The following is a 15,380-nucleotide window of genomic DNA, read 5'->3' on the forward strand; positions in this document are numbered from 1 at the left end:
GATTGAAGATGGCTTCAACCTGGGCAAACCAAACTTGTGGGTTCTTGTGCCAGAATGTGAGCAGGCAGAGCTGGAGAGCTGCCACGTCCCGTGGGCGTGAAGTACTGTCAGGCAAAAGGTTACCCGAGGGTGGTAGGTTGCTTGGGTCAGTCATCTCGTAGGCTGGAGTAACAACTGTTGGGAACCGAAAGATCACAGCAGAGCGCCAGAACTAGAGGAGCACGTAGCAGGCTTCTAGAGCCAAACTGCCCTTGCTGTGCTTCCGCATCGAGCATGCGCCGTCCATCTTTATTTTCCTCATCTTTCACAGCCAGCTGAGAGCGCCGACCTTGGCATTCCTGTGTTTGCGGCATGGGTGGGCACTACAGCATCACTACTCTCATGCCATAGCTGGAATCATTGCTGGATCGGCCTCTGCACTTTCTGAAAAGGCAAAATACTTTAAGTGGCATAGTGCGGCATCAGCTGCACCACGAGTCGAGGCAGTACAGTCAGCCACTAAGTAACAAAAAGTGACCACAGTGTGCACTAACCAATAGGCATGCAATGAGCCACCATAGCTTAAAGGGACACTAAAGGCATATATTAAGTCAAGCTAAAGTGATTGATTAGTACTCGAGAATATCTAAAGCGTCAATATTATTGTGAACAGAGCTTTCATAATCGAGAAATTGAGGTAAATGTAGCACATGCTTAGAGACTCCCCCGGGACATTCGAGTACCAGCCCGATGACAAAGGCACTCCTCATTATAATTCTGTCACAGTACTCACCCACTCAAAATAAAAAAGATTATTGTATTGAATTATAAAATGAAAGAAAATGCTACTTGTCCGGTTCTATTTTATATTTAGACAGAAATAACTCACTGACGTTACCCTTGACAACCATGCGGGCGGTCGAAAGGTTTCGTTTTCTCTACTCTTCACCACCTGTGCTTTCACGTTTCAGTAGTTTCATTATCGCGTAGTGCTGTGCTAGTTTTGCTGGCTCGTGAAAGTTGCACAACCTGCAAGTAACAGAGAATGCCACATCCATGTGATATCGCGGGTTTCTCAAATGGTCCATGCCACTCGACCAAGAGCAGCTACAGTGGCAAATCCAGCTCTCTGCCTTGGCTCAATTTCTCCGTGGCCACACATTTGCATTTTGTGCAGAAAATCGTAGCGTCGTATCTTGGGCGCCATTTCACTCAGACAGCAGTAAAGGACATTGATGGCATATGCAACGTCACCACTCCCTGCTCTGGGGCGGGCAATTTGAATTGCACTAAAGACATAAGGGCCTTTCAGATGCAATTTTCCCATAAACTAAGTTTTCTTGGCACGAAACAAGTGCTGCGAGGTTTCTGGAATGGTATTTTAACAGTCCATGTGGACTTAGTATTTTCCTTTAGTGTCCCTTTAAGCAGTCAGCCAATACCTTAGGCTGTATGGTGTCTGAGTCAGGGACCCGTCGTATCTGTCTTTTAAGTGGGTACCTATTAAATATATTCTTTTTGTTGTTCCCTGTATTGAATCTTGTGTATATAAACTGTAAACGTCATACATAATCATACACATAAAGTGAGTCCTTACATTCATAATTTTCAGGTAGCACTCTTGCTAAATATGGTAGCTTTATATCCAACTTACAATGAAATCTGATTTGCTTTATTTAAAAATTTAAAAATTGCTTTTTTTACTGGCACGTTTGCTGGTCTGTAACTGACGTGCTGAGCCAGAAAGATAGCTTTTCCTAGCCCGTACATCATCTGCCTACCATTAAGCAGTGACCTCATGCACTGTACAAAAGGTCGTAAATATATGTAGTGTTCTGACTTTGAAACAAAAGAACAAGGTCCTGTCACTGTTCTTGTGCAGTGGTGCTGTCATTACTACATTCGTCAACTTGGCTATTACCAATGGCTGTGTTTGCACTGTTGCTTAAAAGCAGAATCCTTCGGCTGAAGTCAGCATGAGTGGCTTCACAAATAGTCATATGCACACACGCCTATACCTGTGTGGGTGCATGCATGCATGTATGTGGGTGCAAAAGGCATACATTACATGTTAACAATAACCACTTAGAATGCAGGCTTAAGGCGCCATGGTCATTGTGAGCGTTAGCTGCAGGCCAACAGGACAGGAGGGGAAGGTCTCTTTAAATTATACTAATCTATAAACTCCGTCTTACGATTAGCTCTGGAACAGCAGGAAGATCTGTAAATGAGGGCAAATTGGAAGTTTGTCCAGGATGTCGAGCCGAAATTCTTTTGGATTCAGTTTGGGTAGTTTCGGTCGAGCTTCAGCTCCAGAGCAAAATTTATAGCGGTTCGAACCAGTTTGGTGCTTTCTGAACAATTCATTCTGGTTCAAATTGATTTGAAGAAAAAAAGAAACCTTAGTGTACCATCACTTTTCAGAAAAATGTGTACATTTGGATAAAATTTCATCTTGTTGTTGTTTAACATGCTTATTAAGCAAAAAGGAAACCAGAGGACTCTTGCCAGTGCATCAGTCCTTTTGGGAAGAGGGAAGAGAAATGGTTACAATGGATTATGAGAGTAGAACTACTGTACTGTGAGGAGGTTTCTTTTCTATGGGCACTAAGCTAAAAAAAAAAATCCCAAGGGAAGTGCTATATGCTGTTTTAAATTGGTGTATTCAAAGGACTTTGTGCTGCTCTATGAGGCTATCCAACACGCTGTATAGCCTGCTCTAGGCTAAGCACTGCACTAAGCCACGGCCGCTCGATGCAAAGCAAGGTGCGGCCAGCTACGTCGCGCCACGGACAATAGGCGGGCGCGTCTCGGCCGAGTTTACAGTTGCGACCGCTTTTCTTTGTGAGGGCGCCACCGGTCGGGGATGCTTTCGCGACTTCGCGCTGGGGCAAGCGGGTGTTGGTTCTCGCGTCAGAACGTGTTTGCCTCGTGCTCTATGTACTAATCTCGTGCTTTTTTCGTGCGTGTGTGTGAACAAGTTGGTTCGCGTCAGAGTGTTTGCCTCGTACAATATGCGTTAATCTCGTGCTTTTTCGCGTGCGTGTGTGTGAGCAAGTCGGTTCGCGTCAGAACGTGTTTGCCTCGTGCGGTATGCATTAATCTCGTGCTTTCTCGCATGCATGTGTGTGAGCAAGTTTGCCTGTGCTTGCTGCGCTTTGTTAAGGCTCTTCGGTGTGCGTGTGTGCCGTAGCCAGCCTCGTTCATGTGGCGCGATGCCGCGCAACTGTTGTGTGCCACTTTGCGACACAAATGCCAAAAAGGACCCGGCTGTGAAACATCACGAGTACCCATGCGACTTGGAGCGTCGAGAAGCGTGGCTAAAAAATATCCCTCGCCAAGGAGTGTCGGGAAAAGGAAGCAAGTGGGAACTGAGCGATAGATCTCTGGTATGTTCCCTGCACTTTACAGAAAGTGACTATAAAACGAACACGGAACTTAGGCTCCTGCTTCCGAATGCGGTACCGACCGTGTTTTACAAATATCTACAGTACCTGCAAAAAGAGAATGTGCAGCCCAAAAAACGCCATCGAGGAAACTTGACTGATCACACAGTAGTTGAGGCAAGCGATAATTACGGCAGCTCAGGAGAAAGCCCCGACATAGAAAGTGCCTTGCAGTTTCTCAGCGACGAGGTGGAAGCTCTAGTTCCAGAGACTGCCTTGGAATCATGCTCTGAACGTAGTTTTTCTGTTGACCAGGCCTGCCAAACTACATTAGATATTGTGGACGTCCTAGAACAGTCAAAGCAAACAGTCAAGAGATTGAAAAAAAAGAAAAGTTGCCCGTCAAGGAGAAGAGTTGAAAAAATTGCAGTCCGAACGGGACGAAATGAAAAACCGCCTCTTACTTTATGAAAACAACAACGAAATTCGGTTCTTTGTTCAGGTATTACAAAGAGCGGAAAAATTAGACAAAGCTGCTGTTTTTATCGGCAACCAAGTGGCCACTTCAGGGGGAAAAAAACCTGCCTACAATGAAAGAATACTGCGGGAATGTGTTTTATGGAAAGCGTGCTCAAATAAAAGGTATGAGCATGTTCGAAGCAGAGGCCTTTTGAAGCTTCATTAAAAGGGACGCACTCCTTACATAGCCTCTAGCATCACTCAATATGCTTCGTTTTCATGAGAAACAATTTACTGATGATCATTTGCAATGATAAGCGTTTTTATTTCATCTAAGTTAGTTTGAATTACTTGGGAAACACGTACAAGTTCTCCCTATGTAAAGTTTTTACTTTGCGTACGTGTTCACGAGAAGTCAATAAAAGTACTGATAGATTGTTTCAAGCAGAACCTCTCGATGGAAGTGCACCAACCGGTCGTGCATCGTACAGGCAACCGTCACAGATAACGTTCAGGCGTATTCTAGAACAGATTTCCACCCCTGTGACAATCTGTTGGCGTTTGTGGCATAACCAGCACTTCCAATGACGACTTAAAAGATTTTTCGTGCAATTTCCAAATGTAAAACGCATTATTTACGCCTTGACTGGAGTGGAGATCGCGCGTGCCGACGCAGCTGTGAAGGCGCTCTCTATCAACAGCCATCCCCGAGCGGTGGCGCCGCAGCGGGCGCACGGAGAACTAGGCCCGAGACGCCGTTCAGGCGCGACGCAGCGGGCTGCACCTTGTGCTTTTGGATCGAGCGGCCGTGGCTAAGCACTGCACTAAGCTAACTGATAAGTTGTCGGCAAAGGAACCCTTATAAACAAACTCGATACCAAGAAGCCGCGCTCCATTTATTGCGAGTTTTGAACAGGTTGCAATAAGGGAAGATGTAACTAGTTATTTCTTCCATGTTCAAGGAATTGTTGCACCATACTGTAGTGTTGGGGTCAGCAGCCGTCTAATAGAACCAAATAAACAAAATACAAAATTGGTGTCGTACCAAGGTACAGTGAAACCTTGGTGACACAGTCACGGCTGGTACGAATTTCGGGGTGATATGAATTCGTACAATTTCCCGGCTGAAGCGCGCTGTTTACTATGAGCAACATTTTGGATGTCCGGAATGTTTCCCCGCTCCCATTCGGGTGATACAAAAGACAGAGCCGCGACGGCTGCGACTGCCGGCAGCAAAGTGGTGAAGAGGCTGTGCCGAGCACGCTGAGGTGGGTCTGCAGGTGGACCGTTCCCATATTTGCAGTGCAGGGGAGGCCAGCAGAAGGCTGCCAATAACACAGAAGCAACTGCACACACTGTACAGAGTGGAAACTGTCCGGCACTGGCAGTCTCTCCCACATCTCGCTGCTCATGAGGCTCGCACTCTGCTGTATCCAACGTTCTCACGAAGCCGGTTTTGTCAAGTTTGCGTGCAACTTCTAGAATTAGCTGCTGACCTGGTGAAGAAGAAAACCTAGAAGGACATCCGGGACTTATTCCCTTGAGAATAAATTTCTAAAAATGAGTTTCTGGCTCTTTAACGTACCGATTTCATTTGTTTGTTTGGTGATACGAATTTCAGGTGATACGAATATTTTGCCCGGCCCCTTGAGATTCGTATCACTGAGGTTTTACTGTACATGCAAACTGGTTGTGAAGTTTCTGTAGAAGCCCACATGTCTAGAAAATGGCGACATGTTGCAGCAGTCTCTATCTGTATGTTGGGGGGACAACTTCTGTTAAGGAAAAAAAAAAAGTATGACATCATGCCCAGAAGTGGAAGTTTCATTGTGATCTTATGCTTCTTGGCATGAATGTTTAATTTCCTTTAAGATCCGGCATTTCGGCCGCTGCATGATGGGTTATTTTTCTTCTCTGAGCTTGCCTCAGCTTAAGTGCAACCATGTCCTCAAACTAGCCTCTGTATTTTCCTTAAGGATGTGAGGGTATAGGATGGAGATGAATGACAGTGCCAGAGAGGTTTAAAAAACCAGATCATATTTGTTCATCTACAATTATACATCCAATATACATGACAAAATCCAAATAATCATGCTTCGGTGAATGAAAAGTAGTGCTATGGCCAACACATAGTCACAAAACAGCAATCTATGCGATTCACAGAATCTTTGAAGCACTTACAATTTTGTGCACCACCATGTATTTGTATAACCAGTTATCAGACAAGACAGTGTCGCACGATATCATTTAAGGAGCCCCAAACAACCTTTCTTTGAAGCTTTAAAAACACCTTGAAACAACAGTGGTGTCTCCCAGGAATACAAGGTGCTATCAAAAAGTTTCGAGTCTGGCTCCGGTTTGAAAAAATTAATTTATTTACATGCATTCAAATGCTCTCACCTTTTGAATAGTTCCCTTGCACAGCAATCCAGCACTTCCAGTGTTCCTGCCGCTTTGCAAACATGTGCTTGAAGTCTCTTTTCCGGAATGAGTCGGGCACCCTTTTGCGATTCAAGCTTTAGTTAAGAAATCATGTCAAAATGGTGACTTTTGAGCTGAATGTTTAATTTTCAAAAAATAGTGAAGTAAGCGACAGCCAAATTTGACGAGTTGGGTAGAAACCATGTTGTTTGAGGCGAGAAACTTGCCAGTGCGGAGTGATTTATGACAAGGTTCATTGTCAAGCTGTATTTATGATAAGGTGCATTGACAAGGTATATTTTCAGCATCCAGCTCCTCGGGTGCCCCAGGTCAGGCTGATTTCCTTCGCACAGCCTCCCTCAGATGCTGTCAAAATTGACAGTAAAGCTAGCTGTTAATAGTCGCGACATTTGGGGAAAATTCCCATTGCATGATTCCGTGAATAGCAAAAGAGGTAATGAGCATTCACTTTGTCAATCTGCAGGCATGCCTAGCCTTTTTTCTCTCGCAGAGAGATTAGCTTGTTCACTGCGACAACTGTTGCTTGTCTCAGCGTTGTACCCGTGCACCCAAGTTTCGTCCCTACTGGTGACCCTATATGTGAAAGACTGGTCATTTATCAGCTATTGGTTCGGTTCGGTTCTGGTTCAGCTGAACATAATGGTTCAGCTCTGGGTTTCTATTCAGTTTCAGTTCGGTCTGACACCCTGGTTTTGACCCCACAGTAGACAGCCAACTCATAATTTATGCTCACTTATTTATTTATTTATTTGGATTCATTATATGCCTTTAAGTAGATCCTTGCTGTTTCGCTCATGTTTGTGTTCTCTTAGGAGAATTCTCCAGTGATGAAGGTCTGAGGACAAGAGCTAGGACACCAGATGAAGCAGACTCTTTGGACAACAGCAATAAATGTAAGTGCTTTTTTTTTTTTAATCAAGCCCCAGAAGGCCAATTCTTCCTGTTACAATCCACTAAATAGATGTTATAAAAGAGCCAGACTAGACGAATCATCTGCTGTATTGGAATTCTATCTGCGCCTTGTCCTGCAAAAAAAACATAGTTACACATATTATCGGAGAAAATTGTAGTTAATGTCTGAAGTTTCAGTTTGTGCACAAACCACAAATTTATGGCATTGCAGATGCCAGAGATTGAAGCAAAGAACACACAAGCGGCCAAAATTCAGCTGCTCTTGCGGTATCTGCAGGCACTGAAATTTGTCGCTGGCAGCATTAAAGGGGAGAAAAAAATTTATGAAAACAATAATGAGAGGCTATGGCTGTGCAACCTTGACTGTCGCATTTATCATCAGATGCCCAATGACGAGGCAAGTGTGGATGCAGATTAAAGAAACATTTAGAGCCTCAGAGTACCCGCGCTCCAACAAGGTGCTGTTTTGTACATTTGATCATGGTGCTGCCATCATGACATATATTTACATTTTCTTCACTTACTAGCCTTCATATCTCGGTAAGAGTGGTATTTTTGGTGTTAAGCTAGTCATCTACAATTTTAGGCAGTGTTTTTTTTTTTTTTTCTTTTTTTAAGTCTTGTCTAAATAGTAAAGTACCTGACTTCAGAAATGGGATTTCCTTCCCGGTATTCCAGTATGCACGAATGCTTTGTCTGTTGAGCGACTGCTTGGAAAATTTTTTAAAAGTAAGCGATGAGCACAAAACAGTGCTTCTTAAGGACTTTGAATTTGTTAGCTTGGCACCAGGGCTAGTGGACATTTTTTTTTATAAATTTGATTACATCACCAAAGCTACACGGTTAAATTATAGGAAGGCACTTTTGTGATTGAAAGATTGGGACTAAAGTATTAGAACAGTAAAAAAGTTGTTGTAATATGTGTTGTAGAAAATAAAGGGATAATCATCATCCAGTATTAAGCCGCAGAGTGGCTAAAATATAGGCAAGTTGGTGCAGACTCATGGACTCATAGCTATCTATATAAGGAAACAGATAAGTCATGCACTGTCATAAGGGAAATGCTCGCGCGCGCACGTGTGTGTGTGTGTGTGTGTGTGTGTGTGTGTGTGTGTGTGTGTGTGTGTGTGTGTGTGTGTGTGTGTGTGTGTGTGTGTGTGCATGCGCACTTGTCTAGAGGCTACAGTACGTAAGAAGAATAAATTGCAAAGGTAGATTGGCAAAACCAGGCAATAACAAAACAATAACAGAGCATGGTAGAGTAGACATGTAAAAACCAAAAAAAAAAGGGAAACAAGGCCAAAAAGTAGGAAGACCTAATCATTTCACTTTAAGTTACCCACATGTCACTTAGGTAATCAAATTCCTTGACCGCAAGGGTCACCGAAGTCTGGCGAATACATTTGTGTAGTATTCTGTTACGAAATGTTTCATTTATTGCTCTTTATATTTTTTATGATGACATGGGAGGTTAAGTGTCACTGTGTCTCATTGAGTATTGGGTTACAGCCACATGAGCGACAGTGACTGGCCAAATGGTAAGGCAATCCAGATGACAAGAGTGAATGGTGGTACTCCTGCCAGTCTCGTGTTAATGAATCATCCACTCTGTCCTATGTACACCTTGCCACGAGATAGCGGTATCCAGTATACTACACCTAGTTTGCAAATACATACTTGGTTGCATGTCTTTTTATCGACCAGATTGTGATGTTTTATGGCCTGTTCCAATCCTTCGACTTAAAAGGGACGTTAAAGGGGGCAAATCCTTGCAAACTTCTCTGGTGCGGAAAAAATTGCATCAACCTGAACTCTATTGCCAAAATTTCATTGGCATCATAGTCAAAGCCCCCCCTCCTGACTACAACATGCTTCATAATCAGATTGGAGTTTTGGCACGTAAAACCCCAGAATGCGTTTTTTTTTTTTTTTTTTTTTTTTCTTCAAGCCTTGCTAAGGGGACCACCTGTAAATGCCGAGATGTGATTGCCCCTTGTCTGCTGCAGTATAGTTCAGGTGTTCAGTTAGAACAACACAGTTATGATGCCCACTGCTGGAGATGCAGCATTTTGCCCCCCCCCCCATTAGCAAATAGCTTTCCTGCTTGTCCTTTTTCATTTTTTACATAGGCAGTTGAAATGTGCAAAATCTGGATTTTGGGCTTCATGTAACTGTTTCTGAATAATGTAAAATGAATTAATGGTTGTAAATTTCAAGACAATCTTGAATGTAAAAACGAGCAAGCTTACCTGCATTCAGCTTAAACTTGTGACTGTGAATGTTAATAAATTTCTTACTGTGTTTCTTCTTCTCCTTTTGCATTTTTGTGTATTTCTTTTGAAAATAATGTTGGGAATGACAACATTGCTAAGAGCTCATTGGTGTATTCCCAGCTTCTGAAGGGGCACCATGGAAACGTGTGGGGATATACAGCAAAGATTCATCAGACGGGTCCTTGGTGTCATCAGCCACCTCCACTGCTGCCAGCAGGGCTGCATTTTTTGCAGGCTCTTCATTGCGATCGTCAGGTATGGCCACTTCGTCCCTGGCCAAGGAGAAGGCAGAAGGAGAGTCGGAGGGTGCACCTTCGGCTCCACCAGCAGACGACATTGTCGACGTCTGATTGGATGCTGGTCAAGTCATGTCTGTTTCCCTTTTTGTGTGTAGGTGTGTGTGTGTCACTAATGTGTGTCTCCTGTCTAATGAGCTTGATGTGTCTCACCGAGTTGAAAAAGCGCATGTACAGTACTTGGGTTTGTTTCATGGAGCTGGTGAGTTACTTCATGTATTCTTTTTACCATGCTGTTGCAATAACTATTAAATCAGGCATTCTTTACCTGTGAAACAGTGTGACAAAAGTTTTATTGTTTTATACATTGAGTTTAGAGGCACTCTTCTTACAGTAGTCATATTTCTGCCAGTGTGAAAGAAAATGTTTGGGAACTTGAGCTGCAACATTTATGAAATTACTTAAGCCTGTCTTTGCATAAAAGTAGCTTGTGAAAAGTTGTACATATGACCGGAACCCCCCTTACTTATGCAGCATTTGCTACAGTGTTGTGTAGAAATCTGCTCATGTAGAACCAAGAGGGAAAATGTTTCCTTGTGTGTACGTGTGTGCGTGCGTGCGTGCGTGTGTGTGTGTGTGTGTGTGTGTGTGTGTGTGTGTGTGTGTGTGTGTGTGTGTGTGTGTGTGTGTGTGTGTGTGTGTGTGTGTGTGTGTGTGTGTGCATGTGAGTTATGGGTCCCGGGGCCAGTGCCTCTGCTCAACATGACACAAAGTCATGATTGTAGAATACCAGTGATTTTATTCCTCCTCTCTTGTAGGTGGTTGCGAGCTTGTGTCAGAGGTTTGTAGCCATGGTCAAGGGGGCTGAGTGGTTTTATAGAGGTGTTTAGGAGCTCTATTCTTGCCATTGAGAAAGCATCTCTGCTACACCAGTTGCCTAGCATTTGAACATCGCTGTTAAGCTTAGCAGCTTTGAGCAGTTGTGCAAACAAAATGGGTACCATTCTGTAACACTAGCTTTTTAGCATGTGTGTTGATGTATGTTTAACTGCACTGTATTTTGGGGGTTTGTATTTTTACTGAGCTGCTAGAATTGTATGGCACATAAATTATAGCCTGCCCAATTTTGAGGCAGCATATACCTAAGTTGTTTGTGTTTAATAAAACAAGCATATTACAGCAAACATGTGAATAGATTATGTAATTCCGTAGTTGCAAGTAACATGTGGTTCTCATTTGGTTTAGTTTGATAGAGTTATAGGGCTGTTGGTTGCAAGTTTTCCCTTGTTTTCTGACATGTCCAAGCAGCCTAAGGGATAAGCAAGGGAGTGCGCAACCGAACCTCAGTTTAGAATAATTTTCTATCTATTGAAATTTTTTTCCTTTCCTTGAAATGCATCTTTGGAAAACCATGCATTATCTTTCTGAATTTAGCAACGTATTTTTTGCATTGCATCTTTTATTAAGTCTTTGCACATAACATGCATATTTTGGCAACCTCCGCAAGGAGGACACACTTGGAAGTGGCAGGTGCACTGCTGCGCCACTTGTCAGTCTGGCAGCTTGTCAGCACTGACACTGAATGTGTTCCATTCATGCTCATGGGCACACTCTGGAACACATGAGCAGCATGGACATGAGCCTCTACTTTCCTTAGTGCTAATTTACTGAGCTATTTTTTTAACCATGATCACAAAATGTGACCAGGGTTAAGTGATAACATAGTAAATGGAACATAAGAACGTCTTGCTTCTGTTTCATATGGGGCTGTGCTGTTATCCCGCCTTCTTTAATCTCTAGTGTAGCCATATATAGTAAAATTTAAAACTTGGTGATTGCCTATCCTAATCTAACAGCCTGGCCCCTCAGGATATACCAGGCAATAAGTGCAGTGCCAGGCTGCACTAGCTTAAGGCGATTTTATCATGCTTTCTATTCATTGAGTGTCCTTGCACCCAAGGCTTCCTCATGGCACCTGCTCGCACACCAGTTGCAATGTAAACAGTAAAATAATAGCCCACACAAAAATTCAAGTTCAACGTCGGGATAGCCAAATGTGGATATGGTGTTCAACATGCAAAAGCTACATTATGGAGACTGTCCTTTGTGCAAGAACTACAGGAGAGTGGCCCTTAGGTTTACAAGTAATCAAAAACCATTTCCATTTACAAAACAAATAACTAGTTCTGATATAATGTGCACAAAGTAAGTCAATTTCATACCTACGACACTTTGTTTCTATCAAAATGCTGTTTTTGAGACTCCACAATGTTACTGTACATTTCATGTTCTGATCAGCATGCATCATGCTAATATGCTCTGCATGGTGACATGCTTTTTTTCCTGTGTTTAATGTAACGGACTCGATATGATTCAAAATATCTTGCTGCATCATAAAGACCATGACTGAATAACATTCACACTGAATATGTACTATATTTTTTTTTTTCCCTTACTTGTTCACATGGCTAAACATATATAGTTTGAACACTTTAATTGTTTGATAATCACACTAGTTTTCGTGCATCTTCTTGCATGCTAGCCGACAGGTCTGTTGCAGCAACATAAGATAATAAATTACTGCTGCAACATCTAAACCTCAGTGTAATGAAATTTTTTTATTTCATAAAGTATTTGGTTACAAGTGCAACTTCATTAAATCTAGGTTCAAATGTATAAAGGAGAAGCTGTGCCTGCTATACCCAAGTTGGCTGTATAAGGAAGGGTTTCAGAGATTGAAATTTCTCCCACCAGGTGACCTCAGATGAGGAGAGAGTAGTGGATAGGGCCTTGTCTACCAAATTCAGCTCTATGCACTGTAAGAAAAAGTTTCAGCTTGTCCACATCTGCAAATGTGGTGCAAACATCAAATTGGCTAAGGGAAGTTTGCTGGGTATTTGCAAGCTTGCATCCTTTTTTTCAAGTTTCACTGCCAGCTCACTTTCTTTCATCAGCATGTCTAGACGTCAGTTTGTGCTGTTGTGTGAGCGATTGTAAATATGCTTTTGCTGCATGAAGACCCTTCAATTTAGCTGTGAGTTTCTTGACAGTCCTTCACTGTGAAAACAAAGTGCAATAGGGCATTTAATAAAAACACTCAGTGTAAGAACTTGCCTTTCCTTTCTATTCTTCTAATTTAGGCCTCAATTCCTGAGTCAGTTTATTTGCATGAGTACTTTGTGTTATTTCTGCAACTATTTAAGTCTAGCTTGTGTAGTTCTGTGTACATATACAGCTTACCTGCCAGTGTCACAACTGCACCAAATACATTCCCGTAGTATGCCTTAATGGGGCACACCAAGGACTCTATATAGGCAGCGTTGGTAGTAGAGCGTGGCAATCCTGTCCACATATGCTTGCATCCAGTATTGTGACTGTGTAAAACTGCGTGCATGTGTGTGTGTGCGCATGTGCGTGCATGTGCACACCATGCTTATATGCCACAGGAACTTTATATTTACTGGCACATTTCTTTTGTTGCTTGTTGTGCTTTTACTTTGCATTCGTTACTCACTCTGTACCTTGATCACATTTTTTCTCTGCTATATGTGAACAATATTGAATGCCTGTTGTACACTTGTAGCGTCTTTTGCGCAAGTAGTCAACAGCCTTCTCTCTCTCTCTCTTTCTCTCTCTCTCTGTGAATTTTCTTTGAGGCATTCATAAGTGGTGTGTGCTTTCTGTCTATGGCCTTCTACATTTTTTATTTGTCAAAGCCTTGCCACTGCTTAATTCTGTCTACTTAAACCTTATACCAGGAATTGGATAATTCCTAGTAAGCATACTTTATTCTTATGTAGTTAATTCTTCTAAATAACTAGAATGAGTTACATTATGTTCTTGACCTTGCTCAGCTTTCATGATAAAGGGCACAGTTTTACTTAGCTGGGGCATTTGGCTTTGATTCTTTTCCCGTAAACATGTGTTTTTGTGTGCCTCAAATGTTGGGTGACAGTTTTATCAACACAGGAGAAGTTCATTGGAGGCTTATACTTAACTACAAGCTTAGAAGTTTGACATAATTATACTTTTTTTTCTTTTCTTGGCTGCTTGACATTTCAGTGTATTGTGAAGTCTTTGCAAATTAGCTTCTGTGCAGCCAATAACCTGTTCCATTTTCCAAGCTGAAAGTGATTGTGCATAACTGTGGCTTTGTTGTTGCTTTAGAAAAAATAAAAAACGTTATTGCAGTTTTACTGCTATTAATTTGTACTATTGTTGGGTTGTTTTGACCTGTTGGCCACTTTTGGTTGTGGATGCTCATGTGAAGTGTACACTGTATTTGAATACAAAAACAGGCTGCAGACTCTTCCATGGTAGTCGGCGTTGGTATGTGTCAACTGCTGTTGTGTTAGCCCTCTTCTGTGAATTACATTCCCAGTCGTGTTGTGATAGCTCTTGTGATTCTCTTGAAGGCAAAGCTGTTTGGATCAAAGCAATGCATTCTTTTTTGTTTTCTTCTTTTTTTTCATTGCTGCTTTCAGTTGTGATTGAAACTTGCTGCCTGCAGCTTTTTTTTTTCTGAGCTTATGGATGTGGTGATAGGACACAATTTTTTATTCCCGCTGTTATCAGAAAAATGGCTTTGTTCCAAGCCAGAGAACATTTTTATATGTATATTTCTGTTTCACTAATTTCATTTGGGTTTCCATGAAGCATTCTGGTGCATACTGTGTAATGGTCTTTTTTGTTTCATTTAATTATATGCTGCAGCAATGCAATTTCTAAGTTGCTATCCCCCACACCCTTTGTCTTTTTTATTTTGTGCTAGATATAATAAAGCATAGAGTTTGTAGGTTTATTCCAGTGTTTTTGTAACAGCATAAATGCTAGAGCATGAACGCCTGATTAGGTTTCCCTGCATTTGCTTGATAGTGTGTACGCTCTCGTGACTGCTTATGATTTTGGATTGGAGTAATTGTTTCATGCCCATCCAAGGTAGCAGTGGTCTCATTTATCAATGTTTTCAATACATCAGCAGAGAAAAATGTAGGTGAATCATGTGAAGTGGTAAACATGCTTCCTGAAATGCTCTGGAGTGCTAGTTTTTGCTATGTTCTTATTGGTGCTTTTTATGAAGACACTTCCAAACTTGGTGAGAGGAAATGTCTTTCACTGTATTGTAAAACTTATGCAATTTTGTATGTCTGCCTTTTATATTCATACAGATTCTCTGTAAAATACGGATGGACGATAGTATGTTTCTAGAGGACCCTGTACCGTGTAACTCCCTCCTGCTCCTTTTTATTGTTTGATGCCCATGAAACTTTGGTTTGGTTCTTTGGTTGTATGTTAAGAAACCTTTTCCAGCCCAAGTGTTATGTACAATGAAATAAAACAGAAAAAAGAATGTTTACTGATGTTTTGTTCAGTGATTATTTCTCTAAAGTCTTTAAGTAACTCTGAGTTTAGATATGGGTTTTCATTTGGTGCCGTATAGTGGCAGCCAATTATTATAGACTCCACGTAATCTTCCCTCTGAACCTCCTGTATATGCTAACAGTTATGGAGATGTAGAGTATTGCAATACCATCCTGGCTCAGTGGTTCCATTAATTCCTGTGTGCTAGTAGAGATAGAATGCAAGAACTCCACCTACTAAAATTGTGACATGCAATATGTATATATAAAATTCACCTAGTGTCTCACTGTTGGCATGCCTCGTAGCCCAGGTATAACTTTGGGATGTAAAAT

General features: G+C 41.9%; 1 protein-coding gene across 5 annotated transcripts in view; it reads left to right on the forward strand.

Moving 5' to 3' along the window:
* Window positions 1-15,047, forward strand: part of LRR (capping protein regulator and myosin 1 linker 1 leucine rich repeat protein) — a 213,580-nt gene extending 198,533 nt beyond the window's left edge. For 3 of the 5 annotated variants that reach the window (XM_072286631.1, XM_072286632.1, XM_072286635.1), the window contains 2 exons: window positions 7,079-7,159; window positions 9,669-15,047. In XM_072286631.1, the coding sequence (XP_072142732.1) occupies window positions 7,079-7,159; window positions 9,669-10,021 (434 nt within the window). In that variant the 3' untranslated portion in view covers window positions 10,022-15,047. Of the gene's footprint in view, window positions 1-7,078; window positions 7,160-9,571 lie in introns of all 5 variants that reach the window. The other 2 variants (XM_055061901.2, XM_050193593.3) reach the window with 1 other exon arrangement.
* Window positions 15,048-15,380: the final 333 nt, after the last annotated feature.

Source organism: Dermacentor andersoni, chromosome 1, assembly GCF_023375885.2.
Source record: "Dermacentor andersoni chromosome 1, qqDerAnde1_hic_scaffold, whole genome shotgun sequence".
Lineage (NCBI taxonomy): Eukaryota > Metazoa > Arthropoda > Arachnida > Ixodida > Ixodidae > Dermacentor > Dermacentor andersoni.